Source organism: Pelophylax lessonae (genome assembly GCF_965119305.1).
Source record: "Pelophylax lessonae genome assembly, chromosome: 2".
NCBI lineage: Eukaryota > Metazoa > Chordata > Amphibia > Anura > Ranidae > Pelophylax > Pelophylax lessonae.
Window position 1 is genome coordinate 310,811,533 of NC_138769.1, and position 15,814 is coordinate 310,827,346.

The 15,814-nt window shown below is 39.6% G+C and overlaps 1 protein-coding gene across 2 annotated transcripts in view; it reads left to right on the forward strand.

Moving 5' to 3' along the window:
* CUEDC1 (CUE domain containing 1) overlaps positions 1 to 8,923 on the forward strand; it is a 217,643-nt gene extending 208,720 nt beyond the window's left edge. For both annotated transcript variants that reach the window (XM_082246151.1, XM_082246150.1), the window contains exons 9-12: positions 5,789 to 5,847; positions 6,276 to 6,348; positions 7,214 to 7,578; positions 7,743 to 8,923. In XM_082246151.1, the coding sequence (XP_082102277.1) occupies positions 5,789 to 5,847; positions 6,276 to 6,337 (121 nt within the window). In that variant the 3' untranslated portion in view covers positions 6,338 to 6,348; positions 7,214 to 7,578; positions 7,743 to 8,923. The remainder of the gene's footprint in view (positions 1 to 5,788; positions 5,848 to 6,275; positions 6,349 to 7,213; positions 7,579 to 7,742) is intronic.
* Positions 8,924 to 15,814: the final 6,891 nt, after the last annotated feature.

The window sequence follows — 15,814 nt, forward strand, 5'->3', positions numbered from 1 at the left end:
ATGATTTTGAGTGTATGCACATATTGATTTATTGACACTTATTTATTTTTTGATTTTTTTTTTTTTTTGTGTGATATTGGGAAGCACTTATGATTTAAGGTCATTGAGTTTGCTTACAGTGGGTACGGAAAGTATTCAGACCCCCTTAAATTTTTCACTCTTTGTTATATTGCAGCCATTTGCTAAAATCATTTAAGTTCATTCTTCTTCCTCATGAATGTACACATAGCACCCCATACTGACAGAAAAACACAGAATTGTTGACATTGTTGCAGATTTATTAAAAAAGAAACTGAAATATCACATGGTCCTAAGTATTCAGACCCTATGCTCAGTATTTAGTAGAAGCCCCCTTTTGATCTAATACAGCCAGGAGTCTTTTTGGGAAAGATGCAACAAGTCTTTCACACCTGGATTTGGGGATCCTCTGCCATTCCTCCTTGCAGATCCTCTCCAGTTCTGTCAGGTTGGATGGTAAACGTTGGTGGACAGCCATTTTTAGGTCTCTCCAGAGATGCTCAATTGGGTTTAAGTCAGGGCTCTGGCTGGGCCATTCAAGAACAGTCACGGAGTTGTTGTGAAGCCACTCCTTCATTATTTTAACTGTGTGCTTAGGGTCATTGTCTTGTTGGAAGGTAAACCTTCGGCCCAGTCTGAGGTCCAGAGCACTCTGGAGAAGGTTTTTGTCCAGGATATCCCTGTGCTTGGCCGCATTAATCTTTCCCTCGATTGCAACCAGTCGTCCTGTCCCTGCAGCTGAAAAACACCCCCACAGCATGATGCTGCCACCACCATGCTTCACTGTTGGGACTGTATTGGACAGGTGATGAGCAGTGCCTGGTTTTCTCCACACATATCGCTTAGAATTAAGGCCAAAAAGTTCTATTTTGGTCTCATCAGACCAGAGAATCTTATTTCTCACCATCTTGGAGTCCTTCAGGTGTTTTTTAGCAAACTCCATGCAGGCTTTCATGTGTCTTACACTGAGGAGAGGCTTCCGTCAGGCCACTCTGCCATAAAGCCCTGACTGGTGGAGGGCTGCAGTGATGGATGACTTTCTACAACTTTCTCCTGACTGCATCTCTGGAGCTCAGCCACAGTGATCTTTGGGTTCTTCTTTACCTCTCTCACCAAGGCTCTTCTCCCCCGATAGCTCAGTTTGGCCGGACGGCCAGCTCTAGGAAGGGTTCTGGTCGTCCCAAACGTCTTCCATTTGAGGATTATGGAGGCCACTGTGCTCTTAGGAACCTTAAGTGCAGCAGAAATCTTTTTGTAACCTTGGCCAGATCTGTGCCTTGCCACAATTCTGTCTCTGAGCTCTTCAGGCAGTTCCTTTGACCTCATGATTCTCATTTGCTCTGACATGCATTGTGATCTGGAAGGTCTTGTATAGACAGGTGTGTGGCTTTCCTAATCAAGTCCAATCAGTATAATCAAACACAGCTGGACTCAAATGAAGGTGTAGAACCATCTCAAGGATGATCAGAAGAAATGGAAAGCACCTGATTTAAATAATATGAGTGTCACAGCAAAGGGTCTGAATACTTAGGACCATGTGATATTTCAGTTTTTCTTTTTTAATAAATCTGCAACAATGTCAACAATTCTGTGTTTTTCTGTCAGTATTGGGTGCTATGTGTACATTCATGAGGAAGAAGAATGAACTTTTTAGCAAATGGCTGCAATATAACAAAGAGTGAAAAATTTAAGGGGGTCTGAATACTTTCCGTACCCACTGTATTTACACATATTGTCATTATACATAAATTTTTTTGGACATATTCACTATTAATTTTTCTGGCGCTGCACCTGTTTGTTTTGAATTACTTATATTGTGGAAGTGGATAACACTATCTGGTGGTGGCTGCCGGATATTTTTGTCAAAAAATTTTTTTTTCTATTTCACATAACAGTGCTGATAGCTTTTTTGCACATGTCCTATGGACAGAGTCTCCCACCTCAACTGTAGATCTCTGCAGTTAATCCAGAGTGATCATGGGCCTCTTGGCTGCATCTCTGATCAGTCTTCTCCTGAAAATTTAGAGGGACGGCCAGGTCTTCGTAGAATTGCAGTGGTCTAATACTCCTTCCATTTCAATATTATCGCTTGCACAGTGCTCCTTGGGATATTTAAAGCTTGGGAAATCTTTTTGTATCAAATCCGTCTTTAAACTTCTCCACAACAGTAGCTCTGACCTGCCTGGTGTGTTCCTTGTTCTTTATGATGCTCTCTGCGCTTTAAACAGACCTCTGAGACTATCACAGTGCAGGTGCATTTATACAGAGACTTGATTACACATAGGTGAATTCTATTTATCATCATTAGTCATTTAGGTCAACATTGGATCATTCAGAAATCCTCACTGAACTTCTGGAGAGAGTTTGCTGCACTGAAAGTAAAGGGGCTGAATAATTTTGCACGCCCAATTTTTGTTAATAAAGTTTGAAATATCCAATAAATTTCGTTCCACTTCATGATTGTGTCCCACTTGTTGATTCTTCACAAATTACAGTTTTATATCTTTATGTTTGAAGCCTGAAATGTGGCAAAAGGTTGCAAAGTTCAAGGGGGCCGAATACTTTCGCAAGGCACTGTGTGTGTGTGTGTGTGTATATATATATATATATTATACACGGGTGTGCTCATTTTACATACCCTGGCAGAATTTATGATTTCTTGGCCATGTTTCCAAGAATATGAATGATAACACAAAAACTTTTCTTTCACTCATGGTTAGTGTTTGGCTGAAGCCATTTATTATCAATCAACTGTGTTTACTCTTTTTAAATCATAGTTACAACAGAAACTACCCAAATGACCCTGATCAGAAGTTTACATACCCTGGTGATTTTGGCCTGATAACATGCACACAAGTTGACACAAATGGGTTTGAATGGCTATTAAAGGTAACCATCCTCACCTGTGATCTGTTTGCTTGTTGTTATTATTGTGTGTGTATAAAAGGTCATTGAGTATCTGGACTCTTGACAGACCCTTGCGTCTTCCATCCAGTGCTGCACTGACGTTTCTGGATTCTGAGTCATGTGGAAAGCAAAAGAATTTTCAAAGGATCTGCGGGAAAAGGTAGTTGAACTGTAAAAACAGGATAGAGATATAAAAAGATATCCAAGGAATTGAGGATGCCAATCAGCAGTATTCAAACTCTTATCAAGAAGTGGAAAATTAGGGGTTCTGTTGAAACCAAACCACGGTCAGGTAGATCAACTAAAATTTCAGCCACAACTGCCAGGAAAATTGTTCGGGATGCAAGGAAAAACCCACAAATAACTTCAGGTGACATACAGGACTCTCTGAAAACATGTGGTGTGGCTGTTTCAAGATGCACAATAAGGAGGCACTTGAAGAAAGATGGGCTACATGGTCGAGTCGCCAGAAGAAAGCTATTACTACGCAAATGCAACAAAGTATCCCACTTACAGTACGCCAAACAGCACAGAGACAAGCCTCAAACCTTTTGGCACAAAGTCATTTGGAGTGATGAGACCAAAATTTAGCTTTTTGGCCACAACCATGAACGCTACATTTGGTGAGGAATCAGCAAGGCCTAAGATGAAAGGTACACCATTCCTACTGTTAAACACGGAGGTGGATTGCTGATGTGGGGGATAGGGATGTGTGAGCTACAAAGGCACAGGAAATTTGGTCAGAATTGATGGCAAGATGAATGCAATATGTTATCAAAAAATACTGGACTAAACTTTGCATTCATCAGCCCGGAAGCTGCGCATGAGACGTACTTGGATATTCTAACATGACAATGTTCCTAAACACAAGGCCAAGTCGACCTGTCATTGGCTACAGCAGAATAAAGTGTTCTGGAGTGGCCATCTCAGTCTCCTGACCTCAATTTAATTGAGCCACTCTGGAGAGATCTCAGACGTGCAGTTCATGCAAGACAGACAGCCCAAGAATTTACAGGAACTGGAGGCTTTTTGCCAGGAAGAATGGGCAGCTTTACCATCTGAGAAGATAAAGAGCCTCATCCAGAAATACCACAAAAGACTTCAAGCTGTCATTGATGTTAAAGGGGCAATACACGGTTTTAAGAACTGGGGTATGTAAACCTTTGATCAGGGTCATTTGGGTAGTTTCTGTTGTCATTATGATTTAAAAAGGGGAAACAGTTGATTGACAAATGGCTTCAGCCAAACACTAACCATTGGTGAAAGAAAAGTTTTTGTGGTGTTCATATTCTCTGAAAAATGGCCAAGAAATCATAAATTCTGCCAGGGTATGTAAACTTATGAGCACAACTGTGTGTGCGTGTTTATGTATATATGTATGTGTGTGTGTATTATGTATATATATATAATCTCCTCGCCATACAAGCTTTTAATGAAAGCTATGAGCCATGGTAGAAAGTCTTGACTTAAATCTAAATTGCTGATAACCCTATTGTAAGTTTGAATTTCATCTCTGATTCACGGTCTCTTTAGGTGCCTATGAAGAATCCTACGAAGGTTTTATTATTGGCCTATCAGCTTCATCTAATGTTTACCTTTTCAAGTGTATGTAAACTCTTAGTCCGCATTCACACTGCAGCGGCAGGACTTCTGCACGACTTCGGGGGCGACCTGTGAAGTCCTGTGCACCGTGACTTCGGCGCGACTTGCACGGACTTCATATAATGACTGTCTATGCAAGTCGCTCCGAGGTCGCCCCGAAGTAGTACAGGACCCTTTTTCTAAGTCGGAGCTTGTGTCGCTCCTATTAGAACTGGGCCTGTAGCACACAATGGACCGCGACTTGTCAGGCTGACCAGTCGCCTGACAGGTCGCGGTAGTGTGAATGGAGCCTAAACCATGAACTTCTCTTATTTGGCCCCCTTTTGATTTTTTAGCAGTTTACAACATTTTTGGCATGATCAACAAGTATTTTTTGCACGATTATAAACTTTTAAAGTCTGTGCTCCTTGTTTGTTGTTTATTTATCGGTTATATTGTTCTCAAATGTCTCTGAGGACTACAGGATCATGCCCTTCTAATAAGAAGAAGAAGACGAGAAGGTGTAGTCCTGTATCTTTTGTCCTAATATTGTATTGTGAATGAGCATTGCCATCCTAGGAATAGGCTCAGATTGCAGATAAAAGGAATGGAGATGAATATGCAAAGCATAGAGAATTTTTTTTTGTGCACAGCAAAATAAATGTTCTGCTTGTAAGCAAAGTAGCAGTAATTGGGCAACCTTGACCAATGGACGTGTTGTATTTAGCATATTTGACACCTGGAGCCGATCTTTTTTATTTTTAACAACCTTTTTCTATTTGACAATACTTAGAAGCCTTTTTTTTTTTTTTTTTTTGCTCACATTTCACTCTGCTCTTGGGCATGGAGATTATTTTTATTTTTTTCTGAATTTACTAAACCGTAGTAATTTGCTTGATCTGGATGATTGCTGTTAGATAAACATCACATGTTTTCGTAATCACCTTGCATTTTGTTCCGTTCGGTGGAAATCTAAACATAAAACAGAAGCATATAATAGTAGATCTTCAGAAACTCCTAGGGAAATTCATGAAAAAATTACCTACTTTAAATTAAAAAGGGTATGGCACCACACAATACATAACATATACATACTGTATAAATGAGCCCATCATTTCTTTTTAAGTCAAGAATTTGTTTTTCATCATGAAATACATTTGAAATAATGCATTTGCAAGTAAACCAACATTTATTGCTATGTGTGAGCCCTCAATAATGCAGTTGTTCAGACATTTTATTGAAAATGTGCTCTTTAATGCTGTGACCTTAACTTAAAGTGCAGGTTAGGAACTGCAGCCTCCACAGCCAATCTTCTGGATGACATTGAAGGACATTCTTGCGGTAAACTTGTTTAAATGTATCTTCACTTTTATTTACATAGCAATACATTTATGTATGTGGTCACAATGACCTTGGTGGCTGAAAGGTTAGCACTTTTGCTTTAAAGTTCTGGACTTTGGGTATGAATCCCAACCGGAACACCATCTGCATTGAGTTTGCATATTTGTATGGGTTTTCTAAATTATCATGGTAGGGGGTTACTTGTCCCCCGGTCATAGTGTGGGAATGTGATTGGGACATCAGAGTGTTGGCTTTACTGGTAGGACCGGGACAGATAAAATATGACTTGGCGCTGCATAATATGTTGCTGCTAAATAATTACTGGAAGTGAATTAACTAATGGCAAGCCTCCGTAAACTGAAATATGGGTTTTCAATAGATTACTGAGCCTGAAGCTATAGATTGATTTTTTTTTTCTTTTGTTTTAGATGAAGATGTCCAGGCAAGAATGAAACAACTCAATAACGATGGAGAGGAAACACAAAAATGAGGACAATCAAAGTTAGTTTATCTTTTTTTTTCTCTAGTCGCTTCCATAATGGTGTGAAAGCAACTTGGTATTAGTGGCATTTATAGGTTGAATTCTAAGGAGAACGCTTATCATTACTGAAGATAACAGTCTTGGACATTGATTTTTCTTTTGACATGCTTTAGATTTGCTGTTAGCATATGTATATACTGAAGGTCATTGAAGACCGAGCCTGTATTACAAATGCAGTAGGTCACACTTTTACATCTTTTTATGGGATATTTTATCTCCTTTAAACATTTTTTTATGTAAGATAATTGTAATAACAGAGAAAATAGGTAATTACACTAGGGTTAATACATTATATTAATAAAACCTGGATACAAGAGGTATCCAGCTTGAACATTATTTAAATAATATAATTACATCTAAAGATTATAGAATGCAGCTGTTAGGAGTATGTAATGGATAGTGCAGCTCACAGGGCAGTGGTCAGGAGTGTATTTAAAACACAGCTTACAGAGGTCTAGAATATGTCTTGAACAGCACAGTTTACGGAGTGCAGCAGTCAGGAGTATACCTAGTCTAGTCTGTCTCTCATGTTTCTGGTGGTCAGCAATGGAGTGCTCTTTGCATTGGTCATCGTCAATGATTTCATGTTTCATTGTCTATTGTACAGGAATGCCTTTAAAAGTACATTTCAGAATTTTATAGTTCATAACTGTATTCGCCTTTTTTTTTTTTTTTAATTCCTGCCTGAAGTTCAGCTTCAAACTCTACCACCAGCTTAAGCTTTTTTGACTGCTGCCATTTAACCTTTCTCTAGGTACCCCAATGATTTTATTTCATAAATGAAATGATTACTTGAATATATAAACATTTTTTCTGTCTTTCTAGATATTTAATTCCGTCAAAACTTCTTTGTGGGCCTCAGTGGCTGATGGAAACCTAACTACAGACACAAGACATTTGGCTACCTGTTGTGGTGCAGTCTGCCCCCTGTAGAAGATGTATTGTATACATGGCACAACATTTATAATCACTTATTTTAGTATCTGCTGAGGGCAGTCAAATCTCAGAGACATTTTAGTAGCCATTCTGCTTTAATTGTTTGTTTTAAAATGGTACAAATTGTATACAACTTTGTTTTTAACTTTTTTTCCCTTTACTTACAGGATAATGTCCTGTCTGTGAATTGTTTAACAGAAATACAGCACAGATTTTTTTTAAAGTTATTTTTAGTATAGATATTGCTAAAATGGGTATTTGTAGTATGGTCTAGATCAGGGATATGCTAACTGTGGCCCTCTTGCTGTTGCAAAACTACAATCCCATTATGCCTCTGCCTCTGGGTGTCATGCTTGTGGCTGTCAGTCTTGCTATGCCTCATGGGACTTGTAGTTTTGCAACAGCTGGAGAGCCAGAGTTTGCATATCCCTGGTCTAGATGAAAGGGCCCAAAGTAAACCCGTCTGCAGACAATAGATCGTGGTTGGAGATGATAAAAAGATCCATCCATCTTGTGATTACCTGGTGCTGAGATATACATGCATTCTAGTGTGCTATATGCGTGCATTTGTTATAAATACTGTGTTCTGCTCATCTTTTCACTAATACTGGGGTCACTGGCCTAAAATGTCCTACTGGTCAATAATTGTACAGCTTGAGTACTCTGAGGTTATCTGTAGTGGTAGTTTGTAATCTGTTACAGCAAAGCTGTTGCTTACACCTTTCAAACCTTCAGGTATAGGACAAGGCTTATAGGTACAATAACTCAATCACTGTTGATTTGCACATCTATTCAGTATTTAAACATTTGCTATAAGTGGTTTGACCTGTCCTAGATTAGAATTTACATCGGCTCTGTACCCATTCGTTAATCATGTTTGTCTGTAGCATGTCTCTGATAACCCATAGGATCTGACTTATAAGTTAGGTACAAACTCTACATAGCTTTACAGAACTATATAATTTTTAAAAGACGTAGCCAGCAAGTTTGTGTTTTATGAAAAGTTAATAAATTGCTTTTATTTTTAAAAGCAATATCCTTACAATAAGGAAACAATGTAGACTACACTAGACATTTAACTTGACTATCAAAGTAATGATTTCAACTGTTATTTGGTATAGTCATTAGAAGTTAGTCATCATTCCCTAGAGCATAGAAGCAAATCTGGATTATTATTAATAATTCAAGTAAAATATTTTTGCATATTTATGTTCTGGTGTTTTAAAATATTTTTGGATTGCAAATCTAATGGCGAACAGATTAACAGGCTACATTTTCTAGTTTGTGATTAAATAGTTATCTGGCTTTAAGATTTTATATAGGGTATTCATAAAATATGTAAGATATAGCTAAGCCACCTATCAAGACAATTTAAATTACTTTAAGCACCCATTTCTTCAACTAATTCATAGGTATATTCCTCCTATCTACACTACTCCACTTGGCCTATGTAGACAGGAAAGGGCAAGTTCCTCCATTTTGCAAAAATACTTAAATTGTATAACTATTTACCTAGTAAAAGAGTAAAAAGTGTTTTCTTAGTGAACCCCAAATGTGTGGTTTGCAAAGAAGCGTGTAATGTAGTGGGACAGGGACACCTGCTGATTACCCAATCTAACAGAGCCACATGTGCCTAAGTTTCACTAATGAAGAGTTTTGCTTTAGGCCAGGTTCACATCAGTGTGGTGCGTTTTCATGCGCCGTTTACACACATTTTTAGGTGCGCTGCCATTAAAACTGATTGGAGCACATTGACTTTGATAAAAATGCACATTCTAAGACTTTAAAGGGATTGTAAAGGCAGAAGGTTTTTTTTTTATCTTAATGCATTCTATGCATTAAGATAAAAAGAAACACCTGTGTGCATCATTTCCCCCTAATACTTACCTGAGCCCGTCTTTATCCAGCGATGTTGCAGAAGTGTCCGACAGACAGCAGCGCGCCGCAATTGGCTCCCACTGCTGTCAATCATTCAGCCAATCAGATGAGAGAGGGGGCGGGGCTTGGTCGTGGCTCTGTGTCTGAATGGACCCAGGGAGCTGTGACTCGGCTCGGGTGCCCCCATAGCAAGCAGTATGCTGTGGGGGCACTCAACAGCAGGATGGGGCCAGAAGAGCCGAAGAGGGACCCAAAAAAGAGAATTCAGGCTGCTCTGTGCAAAACCAACGGTACAGAGCAGGTATAATGTTTGTTTTTTTTTTAATGAGAATTTACAATCACTTTAATGGCAGCCGCGCCTAAAAACTCGACACAAAAAACAGCACTGATGTGAATGGGGCTTTAGTGGTAAGGACAGAGAATGAGGGGAGATAATCAGAGAGAATAACCTATTCCTGCCCCATGTCAGTCTCGTTGTTAGCTAACTTCGTTACCTAAATACACAAACCACAATGGTGTCCTTCTTTTTCACACTTTTTTTTTTTTATATGAAGAAATTTAAAAGTAAAAATAAATCTGTATAAATTCCATTGTGTTCGAGATCTGATTGTAGTAGCACTTGTGTTGCCTGTACAGATGCATGCTTGTAGAGGCTGCATTTAGAACATTTATAAAAAAACTAAAAATGCAACCTATAGTCACAGCTGTGACCCTTGACTAGGATAAGTGGATATGTAAGTATATTTGAATCACTACAGGAGTATTAACATACACACCTGGGAATCTGAGGATTCTTGGACAAAAATAGTAGCTCAATCAGCAATATACACATATTGGTATGGTTACATAATATTTGTAAATAAAACATTAACCAAATGTTAACAAGACAATGTACAGTACATATGTGGTGGGTAATATGAGATTTACAAATAAAACACAAGTCCATGTACAGTACATGTATGGTATGTTACATGATGTTAAAAATAACACCCAAGATAATACACAGTACAAGTATCGTGTGTTACATTATATTAAAAATAACACAAGACAGTGTACTGTGCATGTATTGTGGATTGCATGATATTTACAAATAACACATAAGACCATGTACAGCCGTGGCCAAAAGTTTTGAGCCAAAAGCCCCGTACACACGTACCGATTGTCGGCCGTAAATATTTGGCCGCCGACCGATCGGCCGATTGTAGGCTTGTTAGTATGATGCTTCCGACAGCGCATTTTCGGCCGAACAGAATCTGTCGTGTGTTGGCCGTCACCAGAACGGCCGATTGTTCACCAGTCAGTACAGATTTCGGCCGCCAGACAGCAGATTAGCAAGACTGGGCATGCTCAGAAAAGAAAAAAGACAAGGAAAGTTAACCATCACATGACATCACTTCTGCAGTCGGCTGTTGTTGGCCGACAAAATTTGTGTGCAGTCTTTTGCAGTTTTCAACAGACACGACAGCCCTGGACAAAAGACGGCCGATCGTTCGGCCGACGATCAGTACGTGTGTACGGGGCTATAGTCTGCTGCCTCAGTTTTTATGATGGCAATCTGCATATACTCCAGAATGTTATTAAGAGTGATCAGGTAAATTGCAATTAATTGCAAAGTCCCTCCTTTGCTGTGAAAATGAACTTAATCCCATGAAAAACATTTCCACTGCATTTATGAAGAAGGCTTCAGGGCGCCCAAGAAGGCCAGGACCATCCCCAACAGTTGATTCAGCTGTGGGATCAGGGCACCACCAGTGCAGAGCTTGCTCAGGAATTACAGCAGGCAGATGTTAGTGCATCTGCATGCACAGTGAGGCGAAGATATTTGGAGGATGGCCTGGTGTCAAGAAGGGCAGCAAAGAAGCCATTTCTTCTCTCCAGCAAAAACATCAGGGACAGACTGATATTCTGCAAAAGGTACAGGGATTAGACTGCTGAAGACTAGAATCCCCTTTTGGATCATTTAGGGCAGTGGTCCTCAGGGCCCACTAACAGGCCAGATTTTAAGAATTACCTTGGGGAGATGCAGACTAGAATACTGCATAATACTGAGCAATCACTGAGCAGCAAATGAGATCACCTGTGATTTAATTTGGTTATCTTGCAAACCTGGTCTGTTAGTGGGCCCCGGGGACTGGAGTTGAGGACGACTGATTTAGGGCATCCGAAAAAATCTTGTCTGGGGAAGAAAAGGTAAGCACTACCATCAGTCCTGTGTCATGCCAATAGTAAAGCATCCTGAGACTATTCATGTGTTGGGGTTGCTTCTCAGCCAAGGAAGTGGGCTCACTTACAATTTTGTCTAAAAATACAACCATGAATTAAGAATAGTACAAAAACATCCCCTGAGAGCAACTCCCCTTAACCATCCAAGAACATTTTGGCGATGAACAATGCCTTTTCCAGCATGAGGGAGCACCTTGCCTTAAGGCAAAAGTGATAACTAAGTGGCTTGGGGAAAACATTGAAATTTTGGGTCCGTGGCCAGGAAACTCCCCAAGAGGCAGATGAACAAACAAAACCCCACTAATTCTGACAAACTCCAAGCATTGACTATGCAGGAATGGGCTGCCAGTCAGGGTATGGCCCAGAAGTTGATTGACTGCATGCCAGGGCAAATTGCAGAGGTCTTGAAAAAGGGTCAACTATTGACTCTTTGCAAAACCGAATGTAATTGTCAATAAAAGCCTCTGACACTTATGAAATGCTTGTATTTATACTTCAGTATACCATAGTAACCTCTGACAAAAAGATTGAAGAACATTGAAGCAGCAGAGAAAATTAATATTTATGTAATTCTCAATTTGTGACCACGGCTGTACAGTACATATATGGTGGGTTAGGTGAGATTTACAAATAACACACAAGACAATGTACAGTACATATATAATGGGTAACATGATATTTACAAATAAAACACAAGTGTACAGTACATGTATGGTGTGTTACATGATATTAAAAATAACACAAGACAATATACAGTACAAGTATGGTGGGTTACATGATATTAATAACACACAAGACAGTGTACTGTACATGTATTGTGGATTGCATATTACAGAACACACAATACAATGTACAGTACAGGCATAGTTGATTACATGAGATCAAAAATAACACACAATACAATGTATAGTACTGGTATAGTGGGTTTACAGGTTTACAAATAAAAACCCAAAACAATATATACATGAAAATGTACATTATGGTGGGTTACATATTCATAAGACAAAACGTGCCTTTATGCCCCAGAAAAAAAAAAACATGACGGTTGGTAACATTGGCTTATATACCCTCAGTTGTTCACTAAACTGAACAAATGTACATGGGCGCAACCTGATTGCAGGATCTAAATTAGGTTGCTCTTTACAACCCATGTGATAATGAAACAAAACAGTGGACAAGACCTTTTGAAGGAGGAGTCACGGTAATGCCGTTAGGAAGCTAGGAGTTCTATAATATGTAGACACTCAATCAATGATTTAAATATATCCCATATGTCAGAATATCTAATGATGATTTTGCACAGGCAAATTTTTATTTTGCAACAGACTTGGCTATTCTTGAAGAAAACTACAGCCAAAATGGAAAATAAAAATAAACCACAGGAATAGGTATTGTCTACGTTTTTATTTTATGGCAATCTGTATAGCAGCAGGAAACCTTGTCTGTCCTACCTAAATTAATGTTTGGGTAAGCGGTTGGCAGTGACATTATGAAGTACAGTACAAGGAAAAGGGTTTGGTTCCTCAAGCCAAAAGAAACGTGGGATTTTAAAGGCAAGTTTTATGATAAAACACAAATTTATTGAAAAAATACATAAAGTAAACAAAACAAGAAGCAAATGCAGATAGTAAGCAAGATAACATAGGTGCTATGCATCAATGATGCAGTCTATGTTGTGAACTATTGTACTTATAACTTGGAGTGGTGATTCCCGGTTGTAGAAACTGGGGTTCCGACGCGTTTCCACATTTAATACAATAGCCTTTATCAAGGAAAAAATCACCATACTCTATAATGTGAAAAAAGTGAAAAAGATTGCAAAAATTAGTGACAATTGTGTTGAATATAACATTCAATATAATAACATTGTTTTTTCAGGTTGTGTACCTATAATGCAGAGGTAGTTGCCCCTATAGGTCAGTGGGAGGGGTTTGTAGTCCGGAATCGCCTAGGTTGCTACTAAGGAGTCAGAAGGGATGTCCATCATCAATCTTTCATCCTACACTCTAACCAAGGGGGAAAAAGAAGTCCTCTCACTTGGCCTATCATTCTGCCTGAACCGAAAAATCGACAAATTCGAAACAGTCATAGATCTTAACCTCTTTGCCCGGAAATTATTATTTAAATCTTTATATGGTAAAAAAAACTCCCCAAAAAACACCTGAAACAAACTTAACAGCAGCAGAATATAGGGCCATCAGGGATCTGAATCTCCTCCAAGAGGGAGGATTAGATGACCCAGAGGAACCCTGGGACGATTTATCGTCAGAAGATGACAGTGAAGAAGAATCTGAACAATGCCAGACCCTGGCATTTAAAAGGAAATCGCACAAATTTCCACCCCTAAACCAGAACCCAGCCATAGCCCTCTTCATCAGAGAAACGACTAAGGATATTGAAAAAATGAAAGCTGATCAACGAATGGACAACCTAACTCCTGAACAACGCAAATCAATTAAAAGCCTTCAACAGAATGACGACATTGTGATAAAGCCATCGGACAAAGGCGGTAACATTGTAGTCATGGACAAAGATCAATACAAAGCAATGTGTCACAGAATTCTTGACAATGTCACATGCTACCAAAAAAACTCACCGATCCTCATTCAAAGATACAATGATAAATGAGGAATTCTACCGGAAGGTAGAGGGAGCTCTCAATGATGGAGTCATTTCCAAACCCCTCTGTGAATTCATTTGAATACCACATCCTCGTACCCTGACTCTGTACGCACTTCCCAAAGTACACAAGGACATTCAGAACCCCCCAGGAAGACCCATTGTGTCAGGCAACGGCAACATTACGGAAGCAATCAGCCAAGTGATCGATGCGTATCTTAAGCCATATGTACAAAACCTCTCCTCCTACACCAAGGACACAATCCGTTTTTTACAGATCATAGAAGGAATGGAGTTCCCAATAAATACATATTTACTAACCATTGACATTGAGTCTTTGTGCAATATCCCACACACCAAAGGCCTGTCTGCAGTCAAACATGTTCTGAGACAAGAAAGCCTCCACAACACCAAATTTACCAACTTTATAACACAGATGCTGGAATTCATATTAAAACACAATTATTTCTCATTTGCTGGCTCCTACTATCTACAGGTCTGTGGCGTGGCGATAGGGACAAGCTGTGCTCCATCATACGCGAATCTCTACCTGGGAGTATGGGAGCAGGAATTTCTTGCTCAATAAGATAACGCATACCTCTGCAAACACATACTACTCTGGCAGAGGTATGTAGACGATCTATTTATCGTCTGGAACGGTCCTGAAACTCTTATCAAAGACTGCATAACCAAGATGAACAATAACAGCTACAATCTATATTTCAGCAGCTCATACAGCACAAAACAAGTTACCTTCCTAGACACGAAAAGACCATTTGGACAAACTCCATACAAAACTCCATAGAAAAGCAACAGCGGGCAATACAATCCTACACGCTGGGAGTTTTCATCCAGCATCACTCAAACAATCGATTCCATATAGCCAGTTTTTGCGCATCAAACGCAATAGTACCAAATATAAGGACTTTCAGAGAGAATCCGATGCCCTCACAAAACGCCTACTTAAAAGAGGTTACACCAAATCCTGTCTAAAACGAGCATTTAATCGCGTCAGAATCCTTGACCGTCAGGACATTCTCTACAAACCTCCCAAAAAATCCAAAGAGGAAAACACAGAAACCACACGGGTCATCCTCAGATTCACTAACCAACATCAACAGGTCAAAAGGATCCTGGAAAAGAACTGGTCAATATTGACCGAAGATGACCTCATTAAGGACCTGGTACCACCAAGACCATTAATTACTTACAGAAAAGCAGGCTCCATACACAACTCCTTAGTACACAGTGAGTTCAAAGAATGCCCCAGTAAAGACCCCTGTAAACAGGCACCTTCCCATGTGGAAGTTGTATGCAGTGTCGGGTAATCCGCAAAAGCACCTCTAAAGTACTTCCTAATGGGGAAATATTTAAACCTATGCATTTCGCAAACTGCAGGACAAAAGGAGTTGTGTACCTTATGGAATGCCAATGCGGAGCATTTTATGTAGGCAAGACATGTCAGGAATTCGGCCATAGGGTGAACAAGCATATGCAAACCATGACCATAGGGAACTTTCACCTCCCCCTGGGACGACATGCCACCCACACACATCAAAACAAAATGCCAAAGGTAACCTTCTCGGCACTTGATAGGGTCCATATCCCCATACGTGGGGGAGACTGGAACAAGATCCTACTACAGCGGGAAATGCGTTGGATTAAACGCCTTAGAGCAACCTCATTTCCCGGCCTCAATGACTGTGAGAGCTATCGTGCATTCCTAGAGGGTTTCTCCTCAGGGAAAACGGACTGAATAGCTCTCCAAAA